This window comes from Sylvia atricapilla, chromosome 2 (genome assembly GCF_009819655.1).
Source record: "Sylvia atricapilla isolate bSylAtr1 chromosome 2, bSylAtr1.pri, whole genome shotgun sequence".
Lineage (NCBI taxonomy): Eukaryota > Metazoa > Chordata > Aves > Passeriformes > Sylviidae > Sylvia > Sylvia atricapilla.
This window is the reverse complement of record NC_089141.1, coordinates 2,094,354-2,108,412: the sequence shown is the minus strand read 5'-3', so window position 1 is coordinate 2,108,412 and position 14,059 is coordinate 2,094,354. Positions and strand designations below refer to the sequence as shown.

At 37.9% G+C, this 14,059-nt stretch overlaps 1 protein-coding gene across 4 annotated transcripts in view; it reads right to left on the bottom strand.

The window, feature by feature from the left end:
• Positions 1–14,059, bottom strand: part of APP (amyloid beta precursor protein) — a 180,186-nt gene that overhangs the window by 137,864 nt on the left and 28,263 nt on the right. For all 4 annotated transcript variants that reach the window (XM_066340654.1, XM_066340656.1, XM_066340652.1 and 1 more), the window contains exon 2: positions 5,641–5,808. In XM_066340654.1, the coding sequence (XP_066196751.1) occupies positions 5,641–5,808 (168 nt within the window). The remainder of the gene's footprint in view (positions 1–5,640; positions 5,809–14,059) is intronic.

Here is a 14,059-nt window from a genome sequence, read left to right as displayed (position 1 = left end):
ACTGCAGGATAAATACACCATCAGTAGTAATCCTGCATTTCCAAGCAAATCAAATTTAAGCACTGGCAGAAAGAATAAACTAGGTCAACTTTTGCTGTGGACCAAAAGCTAAATAAAACCTAAGACCTCAATAACAATGCTAAGATACTGTTCAGTCAAATTTTTAAGCATGACTGTACCCATCTCAGAATATACCAACACCCATTTCTGTTGAAAATGTCATTTGTTTTTAAGGACATTCTGTGCTGCCAAAAATCTGTATGTTTCCCTTCTCATTAAAGGGATCATTTTCCTCAGAGCAAAATTGATGGCTTTCTAGACTGCTGAGTTTCACGTAATGCAGGTTTTAAAATTCATTTTCACCTTCAGTACTGTGGCTATTCACATTGTGAAACTAGAAAGGGCACATTACATGCAGTCTAGATAAAAACAATTTCTATTACAATGAAAACGACAAGGTGGAGAGAAACCATTATCAAAACAGTAAGACCATTGTCATTGTGTTTTAAATTCTCAGAAAAAAAAAAAACAGGTCAAAGCATTTTTCTCTTTTCAAAAACCTTATCATCCCTGGCAGTTCAACAAACTCTTTAGCAGGAAGGCAAAGACTAGTGGGAAGGAACTGCTGCCTGATGTAAGCCCCAGGACAACAAGCACAGCAGGATTACCAGACAAGGTGAGCAAGTAAATAAAAAAGAGATGGACCAGTCATTTGGTGGCCTTTTTGGCCCATTTACAAAACAGGGGACATCTGGGTGCTGCTGTTGATGGAGACAGGACATAAACAGAGATCATGCAGCAACAGCCAACCTTTATTAAAGGGCAGCTCTTTCTATAGGGACTTTAAGTTTCTGGCACTTACAAATGCAATTGTTTGTGATCTTAGTAGTGCCCAGCTCACTGGAGCAGTGATGTGTGTCCATCCATGATTCATAGGGATTGGATAAGGTCCCCTGGTTTGGGCTTGAATTCAGCCTATCACTTTTATACCTGGGGATTTGTTTAGCTCTAACTCCTAAAGAATTAGGCTGGTCAAGTTGGTATCTGTAAAGCCAAATAATCCTTGCAGCTATAGGACAGTAGAGCTGTCACATTTGGGGACTGTGGGGGAATTAATGCCAAAGCTTTAGTATGGTCATACCCCAGCTTTTACTGGGGCTGGCTAAAAGTGGGTTTTGGGGTTCACAAACAACACAGCTAAATACACGGCACAAAACCAGTGGATTTGAGAAAACGACACGATAATTTCTGGAAGCATTATGGTTAGAGATCAGAAATGTCAAGTGTTCTGTCAACAGCTATAATGAATTACCTCTTACAGGAATTAACCCTAAGATTTTCTGCTCTATATAACACAAAGATAACATTTAAGAATGTAGTAACGTGCATTTATAATTTTGTTATTTCTGGGGAGGATTTTTCTAAGAAATACACACTGACCACAAGATGGTCATTCATCCCAGTGATGTTTAAAAAGAAAGCCAACACGTGTAATGACTTTACGAAAGAAACCAAAAAGGTGTGAGATGCCAAGTGTCATACCTCCCAAAGGCAACACTCAATATCTGAAAGCTACTCTAGGCATCTAGCTAAAGACTGCAAAGTGAGCCAGCTGCTGATTATAAAGTGCACTAGATCTCAAAACTCCCAGGTTTAATTCATCCTCACAATATCCAGACCCAAACTTATTTTATTATAGTTGTGGTTTGATCTTTTAGGGGAAAAGAAAAAAGCCAGCAAACAGTTACGTGCATGCTTAAAAGGGAAATAGGCATCTCCAAACAAAACTAAGTGGGGAGGAAAAACAAATCATGCCTTAGACAAAATAATTTTTTTGCCAGCTGTGACTTTTTTTACAATTCATTTTGGACAGTGAGGTCAACACAAATGGCAAAATAATTTCAGCCCTTCAAGGAACTCATATAATGGACCCTAACTACCAGACATAAAATTCTGCACACAGTATCTGCTCAAAATGGCTAATTTAATAAACACAGACCAACATCTTCCATCTGAACACTCTTTCCCTTGAAACAGGGAACGAAGCACACCTAAATTAACTTCCTACTCCTCATACTCATGTAACTCTGAAAGCACACTTTGACAAAGGGCAGCCTCCAGATGGGTTTTATGAACACTTTCAGGAAGACAGCAGCTGATTGACCTCCTCCAAAAGCACCTTCCTACCACAATAAATGTGTAAGTGGGGCAACCCAACTCCTGTCATAAAACAACAAAAGGCATATCCAGGAGCAGCAGCACCCACCTGCTTTGGGACACCAACTAACCACCCATAAGGGGCTGTTAAGAAGAAACTTTCCCCAGGGGTATTTTCGAGTAATTGTGTAGTATGGCAGAGTTTTCCCCAAATTCCTCTGAAAAAGCTGGTGTTGCAGTGTCAGCAGCAGGACTCACTGACCACTGGCTTGATCTGAAGGGCCATCTAGATCACTCAACATCTTATTCTGGCACACAGAACTGTAAACCATCCAAATTTACATCATTGTCCCAGTAACAGGTACAATCCATACAGCAGCATGCTACGTAGTTTGACATTAAAAGAAACCACTAATAAATTGTACTTCTTTACACAGCACTTCATTCCACCCAAGAAAGCTTCATTTTGTGATATTAAAAAACACCCCAACCAAACAAGAGAAGCCACCAGCTGACACTGAACACAAGAAAACGTGCAGATATGTTTCCAGGACCATTTCCTAGGAGTTCAGTGTTAAACTGAAGTCAAGGAAGCTGGAAGGCAGCATTCAAGTATCTTCCATTTCCTTTCAAAAAAGCAAGCTACTGTCTCAGCTTTGCCATATTTAAACTGTGTGATGTGCTGTCCAAATGCAAACTCTGACAGTTTCTGTCCTGCACTGAGCTCCCACTCAAAAGACGTAAAGCAGAAACAAGCAACATTCATCTTTAAAACGTGTAGGTGGTTCTTTTTATTCCCTGTTCCTCCCTTCCTGCTCTGCAATGATCCTCTGCTGCTAATTTTGGCATCAAGACTTCAAAATCCACCTAAGCTGGCAGTGGACTGCAAGAGGAAACAATGAGAATCTCAAGGTTCACAGGACATTTCTGTGCAGGAGAAATACAAGTCCTTCTGTAGTCTATGCACCCTCTAGCCCTGTGCTCTGCCCACCACTTCAGCTTCTAGTCTGCACTGTCAAGAGAAGAGCTTTTAAAAGAAGAGCTAACAAGCAGGCAGAGGAACACATCTACTTGTAAGTTTTGATAAAAGGAGAGATGGTGTTTTTTATTTTTTGAAAAAGTACCTCCAAGGAAGAAATCAGAGCCAGAGAATAGGTGAAGTATCATTTTTGTATTAACAGTGAGTGGAGTTTCCTGATATATTAATTTTATATTCTTTTAGAGCCAAGGAGCCAAGCCACAGTGATATATTAATTTTCTATTATTTTAGAGCCAAGGAGCCACAGTGATATATTAATTTTCTATTATTTTAGAGCCAAGGAGCCACAGAGCAAGATCACTGCATCTGTGCATTGGGTTTCCACCCAAACAGCTCCTTTTGGTATGTCTCTTCTGGTCTTTCCCAAGCTGGAGGAAGAACTGGGTGCATGGGCTAACTCTGCAGTTCTTAAAACAAATGAGCATCTCCCCTTGGAATGCAGTCATCATCACAATGCCTGCAACAGCAATCACTAGTGATCTGCAACAAAATCCAGATGGACAGATTTCTCAACAGAAGTATAAGGTGGAAAAGGAAAAACCTTCCCTTGCTTGTTGTCAAGGTTCTGTTCAGAGCTGGGTAAAAAAAAAAAAACATTTCCTCAGCAGATGGTACAAAGAGCTGCTGCTACAGCAAGAGTGAAGAACGCAGAAAGCTGCCCCAGTGCCAGGGAACATGAAGACAGACACAAGAAGAGAACCTGTCTGCTGGATTAGCAGAGCATTTACACTCAGCCTCTGCCTAGAGCAAGAAATAAAATACACAGGAAGCAGCAATCCTTCTTTTGTGGAAAAAAAAGTGGCATTAAAGGAGAGAGAAAAGAAAGGAAGGAAAAATCATATTTGGCAAAAGCAATCAAAAAGATTTTTTACCTGCATCCTATTTTAACACAAGAGGTACTGTATCTCAGCCTTGCTGATTGTGGCTTCCTGCTCATGAGAAAATGCAAATTTGTCCCATTCCCTGAGAGCAAGTACTGTCTTGCAGACAAGGAAAACAGCAGGAAGCAAGGGAAATCCTAGGCACATCAGGAATACCAACCACAATAACAAGGAGTTCCCCAAAGCTAAGAAGTCAGTTGGAGTAGCATTTACTACCAATCCTCTACAAATTAATGCCTTTGGTAGGGTAGAAGTGTTATCCAACTCTTCCATTTCTCTTGCAGGGTCATAGACAGGTTTAATAGCAAATATTCAATAATATTTAATTCCATTTATTTAATATTTACCGATGCTTTTCTTTTCTTTTATTATTCCTTTCCTCACCCTTAATAATTTCCTTATGCATAAATCAACTTTATTTAGATACATCAAAGAAGACAACAGAAAACCAGAAGAAATCTTTGAAAGTGTACTATTAGGATAGGTCAGGTTAGGTATTTTTGTTAGTGATAAACAAAAATATGAATTTCACAAAGCAATGTTCTTCGTAAAGAATCAAAGCTACAGATGAAGAAACAATTTCAATTGCCATTACACTATCACTCTTAAAGTGAATATTTTGCTCAAATGCAATTAATAAATAACTGAATGAAACACTGCAAAATAACTGAATAAATAACTGAATAAAACACTGCAAAACCCAGAAAGAACAATCAATAGGTGAAAGCACAGGAATAAAGATGTCAAGAGAGCAAAGAAAAAACAGAATTCTCTTGCTTTTTAAAGAAATAGTTTCACAGAAACCAGTTTGACATTTAGGAAATAAAGCAGCTAGTGCTATGGCAATATGCAATGGCCTTCACTTAAAAGAAAGAAAAAAAAAGAAGTGGCATAGTTAATGAAAGGAAAAGGCAAGTCAAACCATGCCCTTTTGTTCCATTGCATGAAACAACACATTTTCTTTTCAAATTGTCACACACTGGTACAAGGTTATTGTACTATCACACCATGGAGACAAAACAAAATTAGATCCACATGTTCTTAGGATATAAGCAAGTGGGTAAGTAATTTCTGCTCTCAAATATGAAATCAGTCATTGTGACTTCATCTGTAGAGGAAGCTGTAGCATTAAGAAACTCTGAATGGTTCTGTGTGCAGCAGAGGCCAGTAACTCTGGACTGCACAAGTGCATTTCAGCGGTGTGGTAGAACAGAAGTCATTTTATAGCTGATCTTCCCAAGTTTATTTTAAATAATAAATTGCCACCTCAGCTTTACTCAAAACACTTTAAAGAAAGAAGTCCATTGCACACATGCTATACAAAATTTATCCCCCCGTGGGTATGTGAGAAACAAAATTTTCCACTAGTCTCAGTGACTCATTCCTGAAGCTGTTTTAACAGGCACTGGAGAGAACCTCTTCAGAAAGGACAAGAAAGCAAAGAAGCAAAAGAGGTCAAAAAAGATAAAGGAAGATTCCTACAAACTGAGCTCTCCAGCATACACCTGGCACTTATGGTTTGGAAAAAACCACCACTGTAGTTATTCCTGAGACAGCACTTACTTCCTGGCAGTACTGAAGAATCCCTTCTTTGGTCCCGATGCAGGTCTTGGTGCCGGAGGGATCCGACTCCCACTTTCCATTCTGCACGTTCATGTGCATGTTGAGTTTGCCACAGAACATGGCAATCTGAGGCTCTGCCAGCAGCCCTGCATTCCCATCACCAGGCACCTGGAAGGAGAAAACAAAAAAAAAAAAAAAGTTTTACTCTCACATTGGAGATTTCAGTCCGGCCAAAGCAGCAATAGGTCGAGTAAGTCGGAGATAAAGTTCAGATTCATCCATCCATCGCAGCCAAAGATCAAAATGTTTTGATTCAGGGAGATGTGAGAAATGTAAATGGGGTGTTTATAGAAAACAGATTACAATAGTATAATTTTATAGCTGTAATCAAACTGTTTTGTGGCCCAAAACTGTCTTCTTACCATCTTGGGCTAAACACAGAACAACTGGAGCACAGATACAGAAGTTTAATTTTCCAAATATAACTGTTATAATATAGGAGAGGGGGTTACAAACAACTGAATGAAACATGAACAAGTTTTTAGCAAGAGTTTCCAAAAATCTATCCAATAGATATTTTTAAATATATATTTTTAACTTTTAATCTCTTAGCTAGAAGGTTACTCAAGAGGAGAATTAAAAGCATTTTAAAAATTCGCGAAAAACTGAAGACACAGAATTATGGTATCACAGCAGATATGACAGAAGACATCTGCAAAACTGGGATATTAGTTTGACTCTTTTTTTTTTTTTTTTAAACAAAGACACAGAAAAATATTTAATGAATTTTATATGCCTACAGTACAACTCCACACTAAGAAACCTCACAGGAGTGAACATCTAACCAACCATTGGATTAGCACTGAAAGTGAAAATGTCAAAATTAAACCAAGGCTTTGTTTGGGTTTGTTTTTTGTTTTTTTTTTTTTTTTTTTGTTTGTTTGTTTGTTTTGTTTTTTTTGTTTTGTTTTGTTTTAAGAGAAAAGCAAGACCATTTCTTTTCCTGTTTTCATGAGATGTTGACTTGTTACTGCAATTCAGCTCAAAAAAATATAAAAATAAAAAAAAATTAAAAGACAGAAATAAAAAAAAAAGAATAAAAAAGAAGATTTCCCTTTACTATCTCAACCCAAATGTAACACGTCTGTAACAATCTGCAAAATATCCTCCAAGTGAATTATTTTATTTTTTCTTTAAACATGCAACATAAGCCTACCAAATTTCAATTAAAGTAGAAGTGAGTCATTCCACAGGTGATGTGTAGATGAGAACTCTCTATTCCCAGTCCACTCCTCCAACTGAGGTCTTTAGTAAATTAATAAAGCACACACTAGTCACACTATGGCAGATTTGAGATTTTTTTAACTCAAAATTATAAATCAAAACCAAACTAAAGTATTTAGATCATAGAATCAAAGATTCATTCAGATTCAATGAGACTTGAAGATTGAATCCAACTGTAAACCTAACAGTGTCAAATTTACCCAAAAGAAAAGCCAAAAATAAAAGATAAAATTTCGCTGAGATAACTAATTTCAAGGGAGCTCCATACGGTGCAAATCCCTGATAATGTAAAATCTCATTAAATATTCCTCATTTTAAAAAACACTTAACAGCAGTTTGATCACAAAGGGGACTGAACAGCAGTATTTTGGGGAAAGGTGGGGAAATGCAGCACTTTTTGTAAAACATATACATTTACAAAGATTAAAAACTCCAAAAAAAAAAAAGTGGGAGACTTAAACATTAATAAAACTTACACAGTAATAAGTGATTAGTCCCACACATACTATCATAACATTTTAAAAAAACGTGTGAATGAATTCATCACTGATCACATCAAGGGCATATCCAGCTAAAACATGTGAGCTGCTGACGAATTTTATGCCTCATTCAAAATTTCTTTTTAATTCTTGTTTAATTACATTAACAGCAACTATTTACTTTATTAGTATTCTGCAAAAGCAGCAACTCTTACAATATTAATGGAATTGTAATCACACATAATTTTTTCTCCTTTCCATATGATTTTGAAGTAGCAGCATGGCTTTTTTTTTTCCTGCCTCTTGGCAAATCATTAAAGAATAGAGCAATTCGTACAGCATCTCAAGGTAACTTCAAATGTTATACTCAGGTTTTCTCAGTATATCCAGTTTTCAAAGAGTGAGTAAGAGCACTACTCATCACTTCCACAAGACATCTGATTTATTAAAAAAATATGGATATTGATCTAATACCAATATCCAACTCTGAGGGACAAAGACTCTCTAACAGTTTGAAGTTACAAAGTGTGTGTTTATTATGACGCCGGGCAGCGTGCGGGATAGCTCCCAAATCCACACCACAATTTACAGACGCTCACAGGGTCTTTTTATGTACAGGAGTATTCAATACCCAAAACACAAATGCATATTCATAACTCTGGTCCATCCCATTCCCCACTTTGTATGGTAATTAGCCAAAAAGCAATTAAGCATGCGTAGTTTGGTCTTTGAAATGGGTCGGTGGTCCTTCTTATGGGTGGGGTCTCAAAATGATGAAGTAAGATGGGTCTTTCTCACTTTGACTTTTTAACCTTTTAGTGTTGGTGACACCTGGATCCTGTTTTCTCAAGACTATCTGATTTATGATCACATTGTGTTCTTGGAGTCTATTGATTAAGCTGACAGGCCTCCTGATTTATCAGTTCCTTCTACTAACAAAGGGAAGTTTACCTCAACAATGTCTAGTTAGCAAAGGGAAGTCTACCTCAGCAATATCTAGTTTAACTAAGTCCTTAATTCTTCAAAATTCATGTCTCACATCCATAATGATTTCTGTAATGGAAACTACATAAATTTTAAAAGTGGCACGTACAGGACTCTGAAAAATTATCTCAATTGATGGCACACTATTTAGATCTCTGCATTAGTCTACCATGTCACAAGACATTCAAGCACCAGCCTGACATCTTTTCATCTAGAAAACAAAATTATTAATTTTTAGAAGTGTAAGGATACAAGTTCTGAAAGAAAGGGCTGTGGTAAAGCTCAATGCCAACAAGAGGGTCTGCCTTAAAGAATTCCAGCATATCAGAGGTCTGTCTTCCAGTTTCAGAACTCATTTCACCTCCAGCTTAGTGCATGATCCTCTGATACATTTCCTTCTTATAAGCAGATAAATGATGAAGTTTTTTTTAAAGAAAACAAAAGACCTTCCGAGGATAGGCTTTCAATATTTTGCATACTCTCCCAGGTGGGGATATTAAAGAAAAAAAATCCAACCAGCACTAAAGATTGAAATCAGAAGACAACTCTGTATGATGAAGCCCACTGGGTATTTAACTCCTTTGGGTATGGAAAGAAGAGGGACATAATTCAGCTGTTTTCTCTTCATGTTGGTCAACTGAGGACAGAAGAAGTTCAGTCTTAGCAAGGCCACCTGAATGGCAAAATTTAATTACTGGAGCCTGTCTTTAAAAGTAGGTGTTTCATGGTATTTTTCTGGGGTTTTTTTAAGAAAAGAGTCATTACAAGTATTTTTTTTTTCATGTCAAAATGTTGAATTACATACAATATAGGAAAAAAAAAAAAAAAAAAAAAAAAAAAAAAAAAAAAAAAAAAAAACCACACCACAAGAAATCATGTAAGCATTAGGAGACTAAGATGCAGAGAATCTGTTTCCTTTCCATGCTAAGAGGTAGGAGAGATGCCTCTGCTTTCCTGTCTTTCAGGTCTGGCAATTTAACACATCCATTTGAGCAGAGAGACACATCCACATGGCATGCTGGATGCCATTTATACTATTTCTGAGACAATCCAGAAGGATTTTAATAGCAGAGTACAGAGGACTGAAAGAAGTTTATCTAATTGCAAAACTCTAAGAAGGAATACCTTATATTAACAAAAAGTGTGTGGAGTTTTTTAGCTCACTGCCATTTCCATCATAATATCAAAAGGCCTTCTCCTGTCAAATACTATCATTATTTAAGACAGAAAGCACAGCCCTCTCCCCACCTCCATTCTCTCTGTCATTGCTTTCTGCAGCTACAAAAACAATTAGTCTATTTGCTAATAGCACTTCATAATCTCTGTTTAACCAATGAGAGGCAGCTTTTTTTCATAATGCAGGTTATATTCAGCAAACACAAGGTGCAAGGTTTTACCCTCAAGAGGTTTTCCATCAAGGAACCAAAGTAACACCACTTCAGATAGCTCTGCTATTAACTTATAATTAAGAACTACAACATAATAAAGAAATAAGCATCAGACCTGCTATGCGCTGTTATTAACCACTGAAACATCAAATGTCATTCCCCAGAAGTCTCTAAGACAGCTTCTGTCTAAGGCTTATATGGCTTTATTCTGCAAATACTAACCTGAAGCCGTTTCTATAAACATTCAAAGTTTATTTAATTTGCAATAATTACTTCATTTGCAATTACTTTCAAGCAGAGGACTTTAAAAACAACCTCCATCTCTACCACTTGCTCAAGAACAACTGTCTTCCTTATTTAAGAGATGACTAAAATAATCTCTCCCTGATTTTCATTTTTAATGCTAACACCAGTTCAAGCCTCCAACCAAGAAGTCAGCAACTACAATTTTAAGGTTTAATGACAGTTATACAGGAGTTCAAATAATGTGAACAATTATGCATCTCCAGTCATAACACATCACCCTTACCACAGCAGTGCTTTCTCCAAACTTTTATAGCATATTCCAGTTGAAATCTGAGGCTTCTCATTAACTAAAGCAGCATCAATTTGCATACAGAGCAGTTTACCTCCTCTATTAAAAAAAATTGTAACAAAATAAAAGAAATTCTACCTTTGAAGTGAGCCCACTTATAAGTGCTTTTCCTATAAAGAACAGGGGTAAAAAAAATGTTGCCTTACACATTCAGTGAGCAAAACATGATACAGAGATTTATTATTCCCAGTGGAAAGATCAGGTGTTTTTTTCCCACTGGACTGTCTGGTCTGCTGTACCCTGCAAGATAAAATTGTTCAGTTCTAGGAGACTATGGTTCAAACTGGGCAAATGACATGAAAATACAGGCTTTTGTCACCAGACACAAATCCATGGCTTCTTGCCCATCAGTCAGCCATCAGCTTTGGCAGGCTGTAACCTGTTACACTCTGCTCTAGGCATCTTATTTATGCCATAAAATATTTCTCCTCCTAGCTTTGTTAGGATCTTCAAAGAACAAAAATGCTTTAAAGACTATTTGTATTTAAAAACCTGCGCGTGTTGATTCACAGTGAAAAAATTCCCTTACTTAAAAATGAAACCAGGACACAAAAAAACCCCAAACAAACAAAAAAACCACAACAAACCGCAAAAAACAAACCACACACCAAAAAAAAAAAAACCCCAAAAAACAACTAAAAACCAAAACCACAATGCCATCTAAAAAGAAAAGGAGGAAATATCAAATTATTGTCTCCTCACAACTTTAGGATGGCTGTTTGTCAAAGCCAAGGAAATTTTTCCTCATTTTCCTTAGAAATGAAAAAAGAGTAAGAGGTTGTCAAAATCAACATGAATAATTTAGAGACAGTGTTTTACTGTACAATATTCACACAGAAACAGCAGCAGCAATTACTGTTGTCAATAGCCTACAGAAATAGGTCAGAAAAAGACTTTACTGATTATGCAGTAAAATTGTTCAGTACAGTTCCTCCTCCTGGAAGACAAACATTTCTCACAAAAAGTCACAGAAAAAAAAAACACCTTCCTAACCTGCAAAACCCCCAGTGAACATCTGTATCTAATTTAGAAAAAGTCATCATCCAAAATTTGGTTTTTGACTCCCATCCAAAAAGCTGCTGGAAAACTAGGTAAGTTGATTTGGCCTGACTAGAACCTATTTAACCCAAGTATCTGCACACTGTCATCCCTGCCTGATCATAACCAATAAATAAATTAAAAGCAAGTCTGCAGAGGAAAATATATTATTCTCAAAACTCTTTTCCAGCAGCCAACCACTCTGCTCACCCACATCTTTTACAAGGTCCTGAAATATAGGTTGTATTTATTCCATACATCTTCATTTTAAGTGTTTCCCTCAGGTTCCAAGTTCTTGGAGAAAAATACCCCAACCCAGCCCCAGGGCATTTTGATCACCCTGAAATCAAGTATCAAAACCAAACTAAAATGCCAGGACTAAGCACTGAGTTCCCAATGCTGTCTTGTGGAGCAACAGGGGAGTGAGAGCTCCCCTCTCCAAAGACCTGAGAGAACCAGCAACCAAGTGCATACAAGAGATAGTCACAAGGCTTGGGCAAAAGTGTACAAATAGCTGCATGTGCATGTGTGAGCACACACAAGAGCAAAGGGATTTCCACCAGGAAGCAATGAGGAGCACCACAAGAGCAGCAGAAGCCCAGCTCCCGTGCTGAACACATCTAGCATCATCCTGCACGCATTTCCATGCTCCTGTGAGTGACTAAAAATGTAAATTTAGCTACAAAAATCAGCATCTCTGAGTGCAGTCGTAAACGTGAGGGATTATCACAGGGGAGTACCCCACCAAGTCAGAGAAGGCAGATCTTTGCATCAGCTCCATGAACATAATAAAACCAAAAAAACCACGTTGCTCAATAAGTGCAGTGTCAGGAGTTTCTCACCTACCCCCAACACTACCAGCAACACGTCTGCTTCCAAAAAAAAACACCACCCCCTAAAAGCCACACTCCCACAACCTCCAATTTGGGTGTCTTAAGATGATGTGAATGTGCTTGAACGCACCCAGAGAAGAGCAACAAAGCTGATGGAAGGGCATCAAAGGAATGACATCCTGCAAGGAAAAGGAAAGCTGATGGAAGGGCATCAAAGGAATGACATCCTGCAAGGAAAACCCGAGGACTCTGGGCTTATGTAACCAGATGGAAGGATGCTGAGGGGTAACCTCCTTGCTCCCTACAGCTTCCTGAGCAGGGAAGTGCTGAGCTCTTCTCCGTGGGATCCAGTGATGGGATGCGCAGGAATGGTTCCACTCTGTGCCAGGTTCAGACTGGACAGCAGGAAGCATTTTTTTAACCAAGAAGATAGTCAAACACTGGAACAGGTTTCCTGGAGAGGTGGGCAATGCCCCAAGACTGTCCATAGCACCTGGGCAATGCCCTTGGCTGTAATTTGGTCAGGCAGCTGGACTAGATGACCACTGTAGCTCCCTTCCAACTGAAATGTTGTATTCCATTCTAACCTCTACATCACCTGGAATGATAGCTCATTCTACCCATCACTTACTTGAAATAAATACATAAAGTAGGAGAAAAACAGGAGCACGTTTCACAGCAATGCAACAGACCACAGAACTACTCCAAGCTCAGTAATAACTTCTAGAGTCCTGTCATATCCATGAAACTCATTGCTGCAAAAGTAAAACTGTAAGGTGAGAGCAAATATTTTAAAAAGCCCTAATTTCTAGTTTGCATTTACGCTAAAGCACCTTTTTTTTTTTTTTTTGGTGGTGTAAATCATATTTTTCGCCTATTTCATTGCATGTGTACCTGGGAAGGGTGTGAAAAAGAAAATTACCTCATGCAGTGTAGCAATGAGGAATAAAAAACACATGGACTCCCCTTTAGAATTCATAAAGACAGACTGTTTATTGCAGAAATCCAGGCCTTTTTATGCTCTAAATTTAAGCAAAACAATGCACTGGCTGCCTGCCACTGCAGGTGTCACTATTCATGCATTCTTTTACCTTTTTGTAATGCATCATGTCACCTTTTTGATCACCCAGGGTCCATGTGTCTCCCCAACCAATCCCTGCCCCAAGCACAAGGTGACCACATGCTAATGATACAATTTGTTCTGTGGTTATATAAAAATGTTTTTTACCTCACTGTTTAGTTGAGCCTTTCCCAGAGTTCTTTCTGGTGAGCAGGACTGAACAGGATTTAACAGTGGTGAAAAAGGCCCTTATTCTATAAGCCTTTTCTTATCTCCCACTATGCAGAATGAAACTCAATAAAATGAAACAGATTTAAATTCTATCTGTTCAATCAAAAATTGAAGAACAATCCTAATCCAATGAACTTGATAAAGAGCTTAACATTTGACCAATGTCAGCTTCTCAAAAGAACTTTATCCCTCAAATGTCAATGTTCAGTAATTTCTTGACTTGCTTTTAATTCGAAGTAGCTGATAACTATGAGGTTGCCTCACATCTCATTCATCACATTTCCACTACCATGCTTCAGCATCCCATGGAAGAAGAATTCTTCTGCACAGTATCATCATTCCTTTTTTATGCTACTTGTTTTCCAACTTTTCCTGCTAAAACTGCTAAAGGATAGTTTGTAAGAGGATAGTAATCCATTTCAGGGATGCTTATATTTTGCCTCCATCCCCAAAAAATTGTTGTTACTCAGCCTCTCCACGGAGTCGTATCCAATTTATCTTAGCAAGGCTTGTGTTGAAAAGGACCT